The 13,094-nt window shown below is 55.4% G+C and overlaps 1 protein-coding gene across 2 annotated transcripts; it reads right to left on the bottom strand.

The window, feature by feature from the left end:
• Positions 1-8,212: 8,212 nt before the first annotated feature.
• Positions 8,213-11,458, bottom strand: LOC140658454 (BTB/POZ domain-containing protein KCTD12-like). Of its 2 annotated transcripts, XM_072876903.1 has the most exons (3): positions 11,373-11,458; positions 8,867-9,615; positions 8,213-8,780 (listed from the first exon to the last, which is right to left on the bottom strand). In XM_072876903.1, exons 2-3 carry the CDS (start codon positions 9,589-9,591, stop codon positions 8,759-8,761), a joined length of 747 nt encoding a protein of 248 aa, XP_072733004.1. In that variant the 5' UTR covers positions 9,592-9,615; positions 11,373-11,458; the 3' UTR covers positions 8,213-8,758. The 2 variants fall into 2 exon arrangements, with proteins under 2 accessions (XP_072733004.1, XP_072733003.1); XM_072876902.1 differs by having other exon boundaries at positions 8,213-9,615.
• Positions 11,459-13,094: the final 1,636 nt, after the last annotated feature.

Here is a 13,094-nt window from a genome sequence, read left to right on the forward strand (position 1 = left end):
GCATCCCTGTTCCACGTCAGGATGAGACTCCAGCACTGACCATGCTGCTGCTCCCGGCACTGGAAGGGAACCATTGCCACCTCAGCAGGGTCCCTAAACCACAGGAGAAGCAGAGCCTGGTGTATCCAGCAAAGGCACAGACCCACCTGGCTGCGCAGGGACATACAAAGAGGATCCTTGCTGTTTTCCCTTGTTCTTGTTGCTTTTTCCTCTGCAATATGCTCCATGGATCAGTGAAGAGCTGGCAGAAGCCCTGCTTTGCGTTCACTAGACCTTGTCTCTTTGGGCCATGAAACCCATGAGCTTCTCTAGCTACAGGTATCTGCTAATCTGGTACTGATAAACACTGTCTGGCCAACCCCAAAGCACAAGGCCAGGTTAAGGAAAACTTGAGATTTTTTTTTTTTCCAGTTTCCTTTATTTACTTTTTTTGTCTTTGAGCCTTAAACATTTATGCCTTTGTTTGGTTTTTCATTCTGAGCCCTCCCTTGTCATGGAAAAGGGCCCCGAACTAAAAACCAAACAAACTCAAAAGCCGATTTTCTAGTGAAATCGCAGCTTCCAGCAAAGCCAGGAGGGCTGAGGCAGCCACGCAGTGGCTAGCAGAGGTCCACGAGCATGGCCTCAAGGGTGGGCAGATCTCCGGCTCTAGCAGACCAACCCATATGTGCATGCATTTTGGGGTCGGTGGGACGGGATTCTGCTCTTGTACCAGTGCAGAGGAGTCCCGAGCTGGGGTACAGCAGCAGCTTTGTCTTTGCAGATGCTAGAAAGAAGCCCAAACCCCGGGCCGGGAGGCTGAGCTGCACCCCCAGGCACTGTCCCCCATTTAGGGAGTCTCTGTTTTTTGGGACACTGGCAGGGAAAGAGAATCCTGGCAGTGCCACCTCTTCCTTGTCCCTGTCCTTCAGGGAGAGCTTTGGAGGGGCAGCCGCCTCTCTCCAGGGGCCCCGGGAGCAGGAGAAATGAGGGTGCAGGCTGTGCGGGTGGGGGGAAAAGCTGGCTGCGAGGGACTTTTTGGAGAGGCAGTGGTTCCCCTGCCCTCAGTGCCCATTCATGGGATGCAGTCGGGAGGGCGGTGGTGGCCCCTGCTAGGGCCGGCAGGCAGGTCCCTGCAGGGACAGGGACGTTCCTTCTGCCCCTAAAGGGTGTAACCAGCCCTGCAGCACCCAAAACTGCTCCTTGTCATGTGCCCAGCCCTGGCTTTGAGTGGGGATGGAGAAATTTTAAAATGCTGGGGATGAAAGAGTGGTGTGGCAGAGATGTCCGCCAGCCCCTCCAGAGGAAGGACATCAGCCATACCCCAGCCATGCTGAGCCCCCCGTGGTCCTGCTCTGGGGCATGGGCTGTAGCCAGGAGCTGATGCTGGGGAGTGTGGAGGGGGAATAGCAAAGCCTCAAGCTGGTCGTTTTTATTGTTTCTTTATTCGGCAATGTTCCCTGTCCTTCGCTGGGAGCTCCCAGGGCTGTTCCTGCCCGTCCCTCCTTCGTGTCCTGCTCTGCTAGGAGCACCGAGGTTTTACAGCCTCCTCCATGGAGCACGGAGCATGAGGGCCCCTCTGAAAGCCCTCTGAAAGCCCCATCTGGAGGGTGATCCCCGCTCCCAGGCGCTGGTGGCCCTCGTGGCCGGGCTGCGTGGTGGCTCTGCGGCTGCATGCCCTGGAGCTGACTCTTGGGATGGCTCTGCAGCAATGGGAGTGCAGAAATCCCCAAGGCTGCTCGCAAGACTCCCATGCCCGCCCATTGAGCTTTACTCTAGATTTTATGTTCCCTTTCCTTAAATAAAGAAAAAGTTCTTGTTTTTAGAAACCCACTCATTTGTCCCAGTAATTCTCCTGCTGCCTCTCCATTAGGGACTTTTCTTTCTGTCAGAGGTACCACTGCCTCCCTCCACATCCAAGTGAAAGGCAGAGACTTGCTGCAGAGTTTTGTGGATGAAGCAGCTCTTTTGCAGGTCTCTGGCTGGTTATCCTCTGTTAACAACACAGCGCGCTTACGTCTGCCAGACTGCTGCCTGTCTCAAGGCGCATCTCTGGCTCAGATGCCTTGCCAAGCTCTAGGGATTGCCCTCAACCTCTCCAATCTCAAGGGCTAGTTGACCACACGTCTTGGTCAAACTATGCTGGGGTGAAGGAAGAGCTGGTACAGGCAAGCTGCCACCCAAGGCAGAGGTGCAGTGAATGCTCTACAGGCTCAAAGCAAGAAGCCTGAAGCATCTGAGCATCCTTATCTTCCAGCTCTGCTCATATCTCGAGCTGCCTCCACAGGGGACCTGTAAATTAAACACGAACCCAACTTTGGTGCACTCCAGGGCTCGCCAGCTCCTGCACAGGCTCAGCAGGCTGCTTGCCCGTGGAGCTTGCAGAGGGCAGGGAGCCCACAAAATCTGTTTTCTTGTGTGGTTTTGCTTCTTCAAGGTTGAGCTCATGCTCTGAGCAGGGCGAGGGGGATTTGAGGAGGTCTGCTATACCCCAAAACATATTTTCATGAGACTGGCAGTCTCCTAATAGTTGAAACACTGCCAGGTTGGAATGAAACTAAGCCCACAGATTCAGGTCCTTTAGAGAAAAGGGAAGGAACATGCTGTGTGAGGTTACACAAACCTTTCTCCTTAAGACATTGAGCTAAAACCATCTGGGCATTGGGGGCAGCTTCCTCAACGTTGAAGGGACCTGCACTTTTAGAGAGGGCTGAGCAGCCTGCAAACTGGGCTCACTGAAGGCTGGGAAACAGAGGATGTGTATAACAAGTCACATCTGAAACTTGGCTTCCATTTGTGAAATGGCCCCAAAACCTACAGCACCCTTCTGCATGCTTGTGGAGGGAGGGGGCTGTTCTTCCCAGCCATGGCCCCTGGGGTGGGCACCGAGGTGTCCACCATCAAGCTCTCCAAAAGGCCCTGGGCAGGGGATTGAGCTGAGCTGTGGCCTGGGCAGGCTGCGCCAGTCTCTGTCCTCTGCCCTGGGTGGCTTTGATATGGTTCCTCCCATCGGGCATGGGTGGCCTGGACTCAGCTGTGGCAGCAGCTGGGGAGAACATGCCAAGGACCTCAGGTCTAGAGAAAGAGGGTGCAACGTGCTCCTCTTCCCTGCCTTCCCACAGAGGTCCTCTAAACGATGATGGGAGAGGACCACGACGAGGCCAGGCTCCGTCTCACTCACTCCAGCCATCATCCCTGCCTGCTAGCCCCGATCAGCCTTTGCCAGAGCTCCTAAATTAATCCAGCAAGGAACTTGTACAGCTCCTCTGGTAACACCAGCCAGGTGATTTGTGCTTTCCATACAAATGCTCTTCTTCACGCTGCTGGCAGGAGAGGCTTTTTGTGTCCCTGATTAGAATTGCAAGAGAGGATGGCACTTGACAGTATGCAGTAAAGAGCTGTGTTTATCCTCTGTAATTGCTGCATGCTCCTCTGCCTCCTGCTGAACCACATCATCCAATTTCGGGCTGAGTCTAGCAAACCATGGGGCTGAGTTAAGTTTTCTGTGCTCTAGAGTAGTCTGTGAACAGGAATAAAATTTATTTCTGATGGCAGATTTGTCCTGCTGCCCTGGGGTGTTGGGGGCTAATGTGCCCTTTAGGGTCTCTTTAAGGATGCTGTTGGCAAAGCAGATGCTGCATCACAGCATATCTAGCCTGGAGAAGGGTAAGGAGGGAGAGGGAACAGACATCGGGGATGCAGGGGTTGTACTGTGGACTCAAATGTGATTTAGATGAAATCTGGTTTAGTCTATTTGCAAGAACATATTTCAGTCAGATACTGGACAGCTCTCCCAGGGAGGGAGGTGATAATTCCCAGCCATCCACCACCAAGAACTAAGCAAAACTTTTTTAACTGCAAAAGCCTTTTAAGAAAACCATCTGCACGTCACAAAGTCACAAAGTCTAACCTGCTTTAGCTCAGAACAAGCTGTCAGCACAGGTTGAACAAGCTTCATTTGGCAAAGTGCTCCTGCAGCTCTCTGCTAGCTGCCAGAACAGCTTACCCAACCCAAAGCGTCTTCTGGCTCTCACGACTTCCAGCAAATGCAAACATTGACTGCTCAGCTGCATTTCCTCTCCTGCTTCTCCTGCGGCCCCAGGAAGGAGGCCCGGAGGTCTCTCCGTGGCTGGCCAGCGCAGAGCAATGCTCTGCATACTGTCTCACCTCCTGCACATCGCAGCCAACTGGTGTCAGCTGCTAAACTGAGCCTAAAAGCTTCCTTTTGTTAAACCCCTTCCTACAGAAAGCATCCAGGCTGCAGTTTCTGCACCAAGAATTGGAGAACCCCCATCTCTGCAACAGTTTTTCTCGGTGGCGAATACCCATGCTGTTAAAGGTAGTTTTTTGGGTTTTATTTTTCAGATTAGAAGAGGTTGGTTACAGCTTCCAGCTACTGCTGCTTCTACCCTTTCTATGCTTCTTGTTCAGTAAGTCCTTTGCTACTTCAACACTGCAATCTAGTCAGCCTTGATCTTTCTGGTGGGCTGAGCAGCCTGGGCTTCTCAGGTTTCCCATGGCAGGACGGGATTTCTAGGATGGAGACAGGGTTTTCTGTGTCTCCCCTCTAGCCTCTCTAACCCCCTGGACCCCACAAGACCCTGCTTGTCCTCTTCCCAGTCCCCCAGTATTGATCTGCTCCATCCTTATTGCCTCCTGGCTGCTGGCAGGATGGGGAGAGCTCAGCTTCTGGGCAGGGCAGGACTTTTCTGCCACCAAAGGGGATCCCCTTACAGAGGGGCTGAAGACAAACCTAGGAGATAAAATGTTTTCAGATGTTCTCTCGGGGTGGCAGAAGCGTCTGATGGAGACAGATGGGATTTGGCTTTTCCTTATGGGGAAAGCTCAGTTCCTGCAGTTTTTGTGCAGAATGAGACGTCGAGCGAGTAACCAGCAATTTGTGGGCAGGGTGTTCGCCTGGGAACGCAGACCCAGCCCGATTTCATGTTCTGCCTCATTTGAACAAGGGATATTATTTTGGGATGGACGATTTTCTGGGGATCTCTAAATGAAAGGGTGAGTTACATTATCCCTCAGAGGGAAAACAAGCTTTGAAAGCTTAAAAGCCCTTTATGAAAACATTCCTTGGTTTCTGGTGAGCTCAGCAGCTGCTGAGCTTTGCAGTGAGACCAGACGCCTTCCCAAAGGACACTCTCCCCCACCGTGGTCCAGGCTCTTCCACAAGGGACCTGCTGCCACACGGAGACCCCCTTGGGAGGTTGTGGGCTTCTTATGCTATCCTAAAAACCATCCTCAAGGCCAAGGTGGTAGGTGGTCTGGCATCTGGAGATGGAGCAGCTCTAGTTTAGACACAGTCCCCACCTCTCATTCACAGCAGGACTCCCTTCAGAAAAGCTGATGACTGCTCAGTGCAGGTCAGCTTAAAGTAATCACCGGGATCCCTCCTGGCCCTGGGCTTTTGCAGACAACGTGACTAATGCCCCAATGCACATGCAACCCATTCTGGCTCCCCACGGGTGTGCACTGCAGTCTGCCTGCCCACGCACAGCCCACGTGCCCTTCCTCGGAGGTGCCAGCCCTCCTACGCCGGAGCAAAGCCACCCACGGCCGAGCTGGAGGTAGCCGGCTCCTCTGCAAAGCCCTGGACCTGCTGTGTACGTGGAGGGTCTTCACTTACAGCTCCTAGATAGGAGCAGGCTGCTGCTGCCAGTGCCTCTAACAGGATCTGGTGCTATGCTTCGGTGCTAGCTTGGGGGGGCTGCCTTAATCCCGTTGTGCACTGGCAAAAATCAGTGCCTGAAGAGCAGGGTCATACCACTTTCTTGGGAAGAGAAAATCACCTCAGAGTCCAACAGGGCTGGCTGGAGGGAAGGAAACTGAACCAGACGTGATTTTTCCCTTGAGTCCCTACGGACATCCTGGATGGTGGGAGATGCTGAGGACAGAACACAAGCTCAAGGACAGCTAAGTAGGTCTAGGTGCTTTGAACAAGCCCAACCCAGAGACAGACCACCGTGGTCCAGCAGGCAGCTCGAGATCTGGAAACACACAGAAATGTAGGCACGTTCCCAGGAAAACCAGCAAAAAAAAGCACCTTCTGCACTGTCTCCTTGAAGCCCTGGAGACAGAGAGAGCTTCCCAACTCATTTCAGCCATCCCTTGCTTTTTTTTGCCCAGCTCGAGTGACTTGCCATGATTGTTCAGAGGATGAGAACCTCAAATAGGTGTTTTTTCATGCCACCATTTCTCTCCAAATGGTCTCTCCCAAGGATCGAATTAACCAGGTTCTCCTCCCAGCCACGGGCAGCAGCCAAAGGACACTCTTTCTGTTACTAGATATATGCAAAGGAAAGAAACAATCCCAAATTTGTTGTATTTTTGTCGAGATAGATCTCAACAAAAGTATTTTTTCACAAAGTATCGGTTTTCATGAAAACTGACAGATTCTAAAATGATTCAGAAGTAAATTCTTCTGCTCTGATCGTATTTCACTCGGGGTATTAGGTTTAACAGCCCAGATCACATAACCTGGCAGATCAAAACCACCTAAATGTTGACTTTGCCATTATGGTCTCTCCCTCAGGAAAAATGCTTCCTCCTGTGAGATCAATTTTTCAGTCCAGTTCCAGAGGGGAAAAGCAAACTTCAAAACACCAGCATTTCTCACAAGGCTGCAATTTCTTTTTCGATCAGTCCTAATTAATAATGACCAGAAAAATCTTTAGTTAAAAAAAAATACAAGCAAACAGGGAGTGCACGTCCCTTCCCCCTTTATTTAAAAGGTTTTAATTCTGTCCTTCAGCCTCTCTCTCTCCACACACAGAGTTCAAGTTCCTTTTTCTTTTCTTTTTTTAAAGCCGGTTGTCATTTCCTCTTCAAAATGCTGTTGCAATGAGGGGCCTTATAAACATACCGTTACTGCCTTCCCCTTCTTCAGGAGAGAGGGACTGCCTCGCTGTAAAGTTTTTGCTCGCCCTGCGTGCCAGAAGGCTGCAGCCCTCCCACCTCTTCGGAAACCAGCTGCAAAACTTCCTCCCAAGTGAACCCCAAGCAGAAATGCCCCTTTGGCTGGCATCCAGCCGGCGGGGTGATCCTTCAGGTCCCTGCACCAAGAGCTTCAGAAGCAGCCAGAGGTGGAGGACCAGGGACGGATGGTGGGTGTAAGGGAGCCGAGACCTGGCAGAGCAACAGAGAGGGAGCAGGCAGCGGCTGGGGACATCAGGGCCACCTGCCACTGCTCCTGCAGGCGTTGGCACCGAGATCTGCAGGCTGACCCCTCGTGCCAGAGCTTGCAAAGCCCTGCTCGGGTGGCGGGGATGAATGCATCATCCAGGGCTGGTCTGCAGACAGGGGGGTAATTCTGGACCCGACTGCTTGCATCGGCATCCCTGCAGGGATGTGCTGCATTGCAATTTGGCCCAGCTGGGGTGGGAGCGAGGGTTCAAAGAGGAGGAGGGGGGTCAGAGGAGGGCAAGAGGGCTCCAGTAATTTTGTCGTGCTTTCTTCTCCTCTTTATTTCAATCCATATACTAAAGCACATTGCTCCCTGCCGATGTGCCAGCGCTGTTGGCCTGCTCGAGCAACACCTCTGGGTGCACATAGCACGCAACCAGCACTACCTCCTTTGCACCTCGGCACACGAAGACGGAGGCGAGTCATTTTTGTTCCTTTATTACACATTGCCCAGGCGTAGTAAAGCAGCAGCAGCCAGCCCCAGGCCCAAAAGCAGGCCTTGGAGAGCTGTGATTGGAGAGACCTTCGCAAAAGATTGCCAAAACGGCAAAGATTTTCATGTTGGGCAAAGATTCCCTTTAATCTGTGAAGTCATGGCTGCGGCTGAGCCCGCCTGCCGCTCACCAGAGCAACCCCACCCCATCCCTCTGAAGCCCACGTCGCTATCGCACTCCGAAGGAAAGATGAAGGTACTTTTTTCTGACAGACCTCCAGCTAGTTTGAGAGATGTATAAGCAATTTACACCCTACAGCGTGTAAAGCCTTCCCCGCTCCCCCCCCATGTATGCATGAACAGAGCATCTGTCTATCCGCCCCCTCCCACCCCCCCAAAAAAACCCCAAGGCATCCCAGAGCAGCAGCGATGCTTCGAATCAGAACTGCAAACACAGGGTGCGTCTTTATCCAACCTTCCCAAGCACTGGCAGTCTAAACGCTAAGCTGCTTACATGGGCTAATGGCAATATATCCATGCTGCGAGGCTTCATCTTTCCACCCCCCCACCCGCCCACCCTCCTCTCCGCTTCCCATCTTTCTCCATGTCCTTAAAACGACGTTTTCTCACTCAAACCCCTTGGCAGATCAAATACAGTGTATGCAGCATGTTCCCGGGGAGCTGCACGGCGGACAGGGCACGAGAGCCGAGTTCAGTGTCCAACAGGGACAAGCTCATCCAGCTGCGGGAATCCCAGCCCAGAGCACAGTCCGGTGTATCCCCCCCTCCCACCCAAAACACGTACACGACAGTGTCCAAGTCCACACATCCAGGGAGGGTTGGGAGCTACAGGCGGCTACTGCAGAAGTCGGAGAGAGGGAAGAAGGTTGGTGGTCAGCAGCTGCTACAAGGAAGAGCTGAACAGGTTCAACGTGGAGGAAGGAGGGGGAAAAAAAACCCAAGAACAAACGCAAAAGGAGGCAAAGGAGGGATGCTGGGATTCGGGGGTCGGATGTCTACCTTCTAGGCAACAGCCAGCACAGGAGAGGAAAGGGAGAGTTGGTGTTTGGTTTGTGGGGATTTTTTTTTTGGTGTCACTCACGATAGAAAACATATTCGGTGTAAGAGGTCCAGATCCTGTCATCTGTCTGGTCATGGGCGAAGGCACAGGTGCCTGTGGAGTTGCAAGCCACCATGTGGAAGCCAGCATCAGCCAGTTTATCAAAGGCTTGCTCCAGGAAGGTGAATTTGAGGTAGTACCTGGAGGTGTACCTCTCCGGGGGCCTGTCTGGGTCCCTGCTCTCGTTCAAGGTATCCCCAAAGACCTCCTTGGCCAGCGATGTCTTGCCGCAGACCATGATCCGTGCCACCCTGCGGAACTTGGCATCCGTCTGGCTGTCCCTGCCCAGAGTGTAGGAGCCCCGGTAGCCGATGGTGATGAAACCTGCCCTGCGGACGTCGGTGCTGGCAGCACCCACGCTGGCGGTGACGGCACCCCCGGGGCCACCAGCCACGGCGCTGGGGAGAGTGGCACTGGCAGAGGTCAGGTTGCGGGTGGCGTCCGCATTGGGAGAGAGCTCCTCTGGGTCGCTTTGGCATGGGTCGTCTCCCAGCGAGTTCTGCTTGCTGAGCTTGGGGGCCAGCATCTTCACAAGCTCCGGCAGCATGAAGTACTCGGCCTCTCGCTGCAGGCGACTCCTCTCCGGGAAGTGATCGGGCAGCACCAGCTGCTGGTCCCTCATGTAATCCAAGATGTAGCGGAAGAGGAAGCCATCCCGATCCACAAAGAACCGTCCCTTGCTGTCGCGGGCCAGGGAGCGGACGTTCTTCTGGGTGAACATCTCCCAGAGGAGCGAGCCAGGTACGCTGACCAGGGTGGGGTGGCGGGTGATGTAGACTTGTCCACCCACATTGAGTTCAATGATCTCAGGGAAAGGGAAGTCCTCGCTGGGTTTGGCACAGCCCGTGTTGTCTGCCAGGGCCATAGTGAGCTACCGCTGCCTTCCCACCTGCAACAAAAAGCAGCAGCGTGCCAATGCTAAGCCTGCCAGCAAACGCAGCTCATCGTCCCACTGACCCCAAGCCAGATCGCACTTGCTTTGGGGTCAGCAAGCAGTGCAGGATCAGGTCCCTATCTCTCCAGGAGCCTAGAAGTCAGCTCTCTTCCCTAATCCCTGGTTCTTGGAATAAGCAGCATTAGCTAACACCACCTTCCCTTCCGTGCCCCAAGAAGGGAAGAGCATTGCCCACGGTCTGAACATGCCGTCTCCACCTGCAGCCCTCCCGACAGTCAGCTCCCGCGGCTTGGGGCTCAGCACCTCTGCAAAGGAAGGCGCGGTGTCGCTGTACTGATGTTAACAACAGGAAAGCCAGGACTGTCACACCCTGGGTCTGACCGGCGACCCGCCTGGCCCAGCATCCTGCCTGTCAGGAGGAGCCGCCGGGCGTGCCAAGGGAGGACCGCATTACGGCACGGTGTCTCCTGCCGCGCCGGTGAGCCGGAGGGGAGTTTATGGTCCCACGCAAGGAGCACCCACAGGTCTGCCAGAAAAGCAGCGCTGGATACCACTATAAAGGACAGAGTGACAGTGCCCTTTGGCACTCCTGCTCCGTCCTTGCTCCTGGAAAGTACTTGATAGAGACTCGAGGCCAAGCTGAGAGCAGGTGAGAGAGGGCAGAATCTCTCCAAGGGTCTGGGACCACGACAAATACTGGGCTACTGGTACAGCCTCGGGCCAGATGCCATGTTTTTGTACATTTTCCAAAGGCAAGCTGATTCTTAGGCATCTCCTGACACTGCAAATCAGCGCTTACATAAACCTGGCTCAGCAGACGGACTCCGGATCCAGTCTGGCCAAGCCACGCTCTGTGCAGGGATTTGGGAGACCACGGAGAGAAGGGGTTTCCCTGCGCCGTCCCTAACTGCCTGGCAGGGTTGGCCTGAAGCTCTGCCCGCTCCCCTGTGCGATGTTAGCGCAGCCCTGGGACCGCTTTGAAGTTGGCAGTCCCCCCCCGGGACTGGTCCCGCAGCCAAGAAACAACACTAAAGGATCAGCAGCACAAAAAGATCCTAACGCAAATTTCAGAGAAACTAAAGGGAAAGACAAAACTCTGTGGGCACTTTTGGGTGGTGGGGAGAGCTGAGCCTGCATTTCATGGCCACGCGCCTCCTCCCAGCTTGTAGGGATGTTCAGGGAGAATTGGCGTGGAACGAGGAGCGACTCGGGCGAGCTTCAGCCAAGGAAGAGACCGCAAAGATCGGAAAGAGGATCAGCACGGTCCACCTGGCTTCCAGCTTCCCACATCCTCTCCCGCAGCGGCTTTTAGTCCCTTTCTCCGGTCTTTTAGTCCCTTTCTCTGGTGACATGCCCACGCCGCGGTTCCCCTGGTACCGAAGACCAGGCAGGAGCCTGCCTGTGCCCGGGGCTCACCCGGCGAGAGCCAGATCCCTTTGCCACGGGTGGCGGGGGCTGAGGGCTACAGCTGGGCTGCCCACAGCAGGGCTAGGAGTTTGCCGGGGCGAGGGGGACCCGCAGGGAAAGCCGACCCCCCGCCTGCCTGCCTCGGGCACGGAGCGCGTCTGCGGGCAGACTGCAACCCCTCCCCGGACCCGGCAAAAAGCCAGCGGGACACGGACGGGGACACCGACGGGGACACCTCGGCTCCAGGGGCCGGAGCCGTCCCCAGCACCGCACCGGCCAGGGGGCCCTCGTCCCCCGCAGCCTGCCCCATCCCAGCGGGGCTGGGACCCCGCCGCCCCCGTTACCTCCGCAGGGCGGCCCGGCCGCTCCGTGCCGGTCCCTGCCGTGCCGGTCCCTGCCGTGCCGGTCCCTGCCGGTCCGTGCCGCCGCTCCGCTCTGCCCGCCCGGCCCTGGCCCTGCCGTTTTATGGCGGGGAAGGCGGTGAGCGCCATCCCCCGCCGGCCCCGGGCCCGCCTCGCCCCCGCCCTCCCTCCCCGCCTCCCCCGCTGCCGACCCGGTCCCCCCCATCCCTGCACCCGCTCCCCATCGGGGAGCTCCGTGCCGGGGCCAGGCGAGGCCAGGGGACGCCGGGGGGGCCCCTTTCCGTCCCCCGGCGAAGCAGGATTTGGCTCTAATGCCGTTACCCCGCATTACAGCCCACGGCAGGGTCCGGGGGGGGGGGGTCCGGGGGGGGCTGCCTGCCCTGCACCCCCAGCCCCAGGCTGGGCATGGGAAGGGGATGGTAGCCCTTAAGATGCTGCGCTGCGGCGCACAAAGCGCTTCGCACGCTGGCGGTGCGGCGGTGGGAGCAGGGCCTGGCCCTCTTTGCCCCGGCCGCAGGCAGGAGCGGGTGTTTGGCAGGGGAGCGTGGCCGGCCGGCAGCCCCAGCACCGGCCAAACTGGCCCAGCGGGGTGCATCACCCAGGGCCTGGCACCGTTTCAGCTGGCTGGCCAGCTGTGGGGCCCAGCACAAACCTCAGACCCGAGGGGCTCGGCGTGCTCAGGGAAGCATGGGCAGATGCAAGACCCCGGGTGAGAAGTGGAAGCGGTCCCTCAAACCAGGGGGTTGCCAGGGCATCCCTCATCCTTCTAGCCTGGCCTGGCTGTAGCCATCCTCCTGCTGTCCCAGCTCGTGCCCCAAATCCCACGTCTCCATTGCCATGGGGAGGTGCATCTCCATGGTGCTCGAAGGGGAGAGCGCAGCTCCACCGAGCACGTACCATCTCTCATTTGGCCGGCTCAGGTACCCGGGGCGGTAATGACACAGAGCAGGATGCTCAAGGACCGCAGATCCTTCTCCAAAGGGCCACTGCTTGTTGGAGTCCTTTCTGCTCTGTCTTCACCGATATTAGCACCTCTGTCAGGGCTGGCTCCGGGACACCTCGAGGTCCACGTGGCAATGTGTAGCCACAGAGCCTCACAGCTGGCCAAGGCTGTGCAGAGACAGGGGGTTAGGGATGCAAACAAGGTCATTTTTCTGCCCCAGACAACTTGCTCAGGGTCTGTTGAAAAATTCCGCTTGTTTGGTCCATATTGCTGTTGCTGGGATAATTTTATATTCTTGAGCTGTAGGGACTGAAGTCCCCTTTCCCAAGGTACGAATAACACCCAGTGGGATCGTAAAGAGCTTAGCCGGTTGTGATAGCCTGTTTGTTAGTGCCGGTAAAGCCAGGCATGAGAAGAGAGAATCCATCTCTTTTTTGTCTGTTTAAAAAGGCCAGTTTTCTGTAAAGACAGGAAAATACAATGACTCCAAATAACATCTCAATATTTGCCCATTTCCTAAAAGCCTGATGAAGGCAGCCTAAAATCCCACTTTCTGTGACAGCGCAGCTGACCTGAGTTTATCTGTGAGTTTATTTACTTGTACCTGTCAAATTTTGTAAGGGCAGAAGATAAAATTTCTACTCCACCTAAAGTTCACCTAAGTTCACCTAAAGTTCACCTTTTCTACTCCACCTAAAGTCCCGCACTGAGTCTGGGAACACAGGTCCAAGGAATTTTTCTGTTTGGGTTTCTCATTGCTG

The sequence above is a fragment of the Ciconia boyciana genome, chromosome 12, assembly GCF_034638445.1.
Source record: "Ciconia boyciana chromosome 12, ASM3463844v1, whole genome shotgun sequence".
NCBI lineage: Eukaryota > Metazoa > Chordata > Aves > Ciconiiformes > Ciconiidae > Ciconia > Ciconia boyciana.

What these genes read in the sequence shown, in the direction of transcription:
- LOC140658454 (XM_072876902.1), bottom strand. Translation starts at nt 9,591, where the DNA reads ATGGCCCTGGCAGACAACACGGGCTGTGCCAAACCCAGCGAGGACTTC.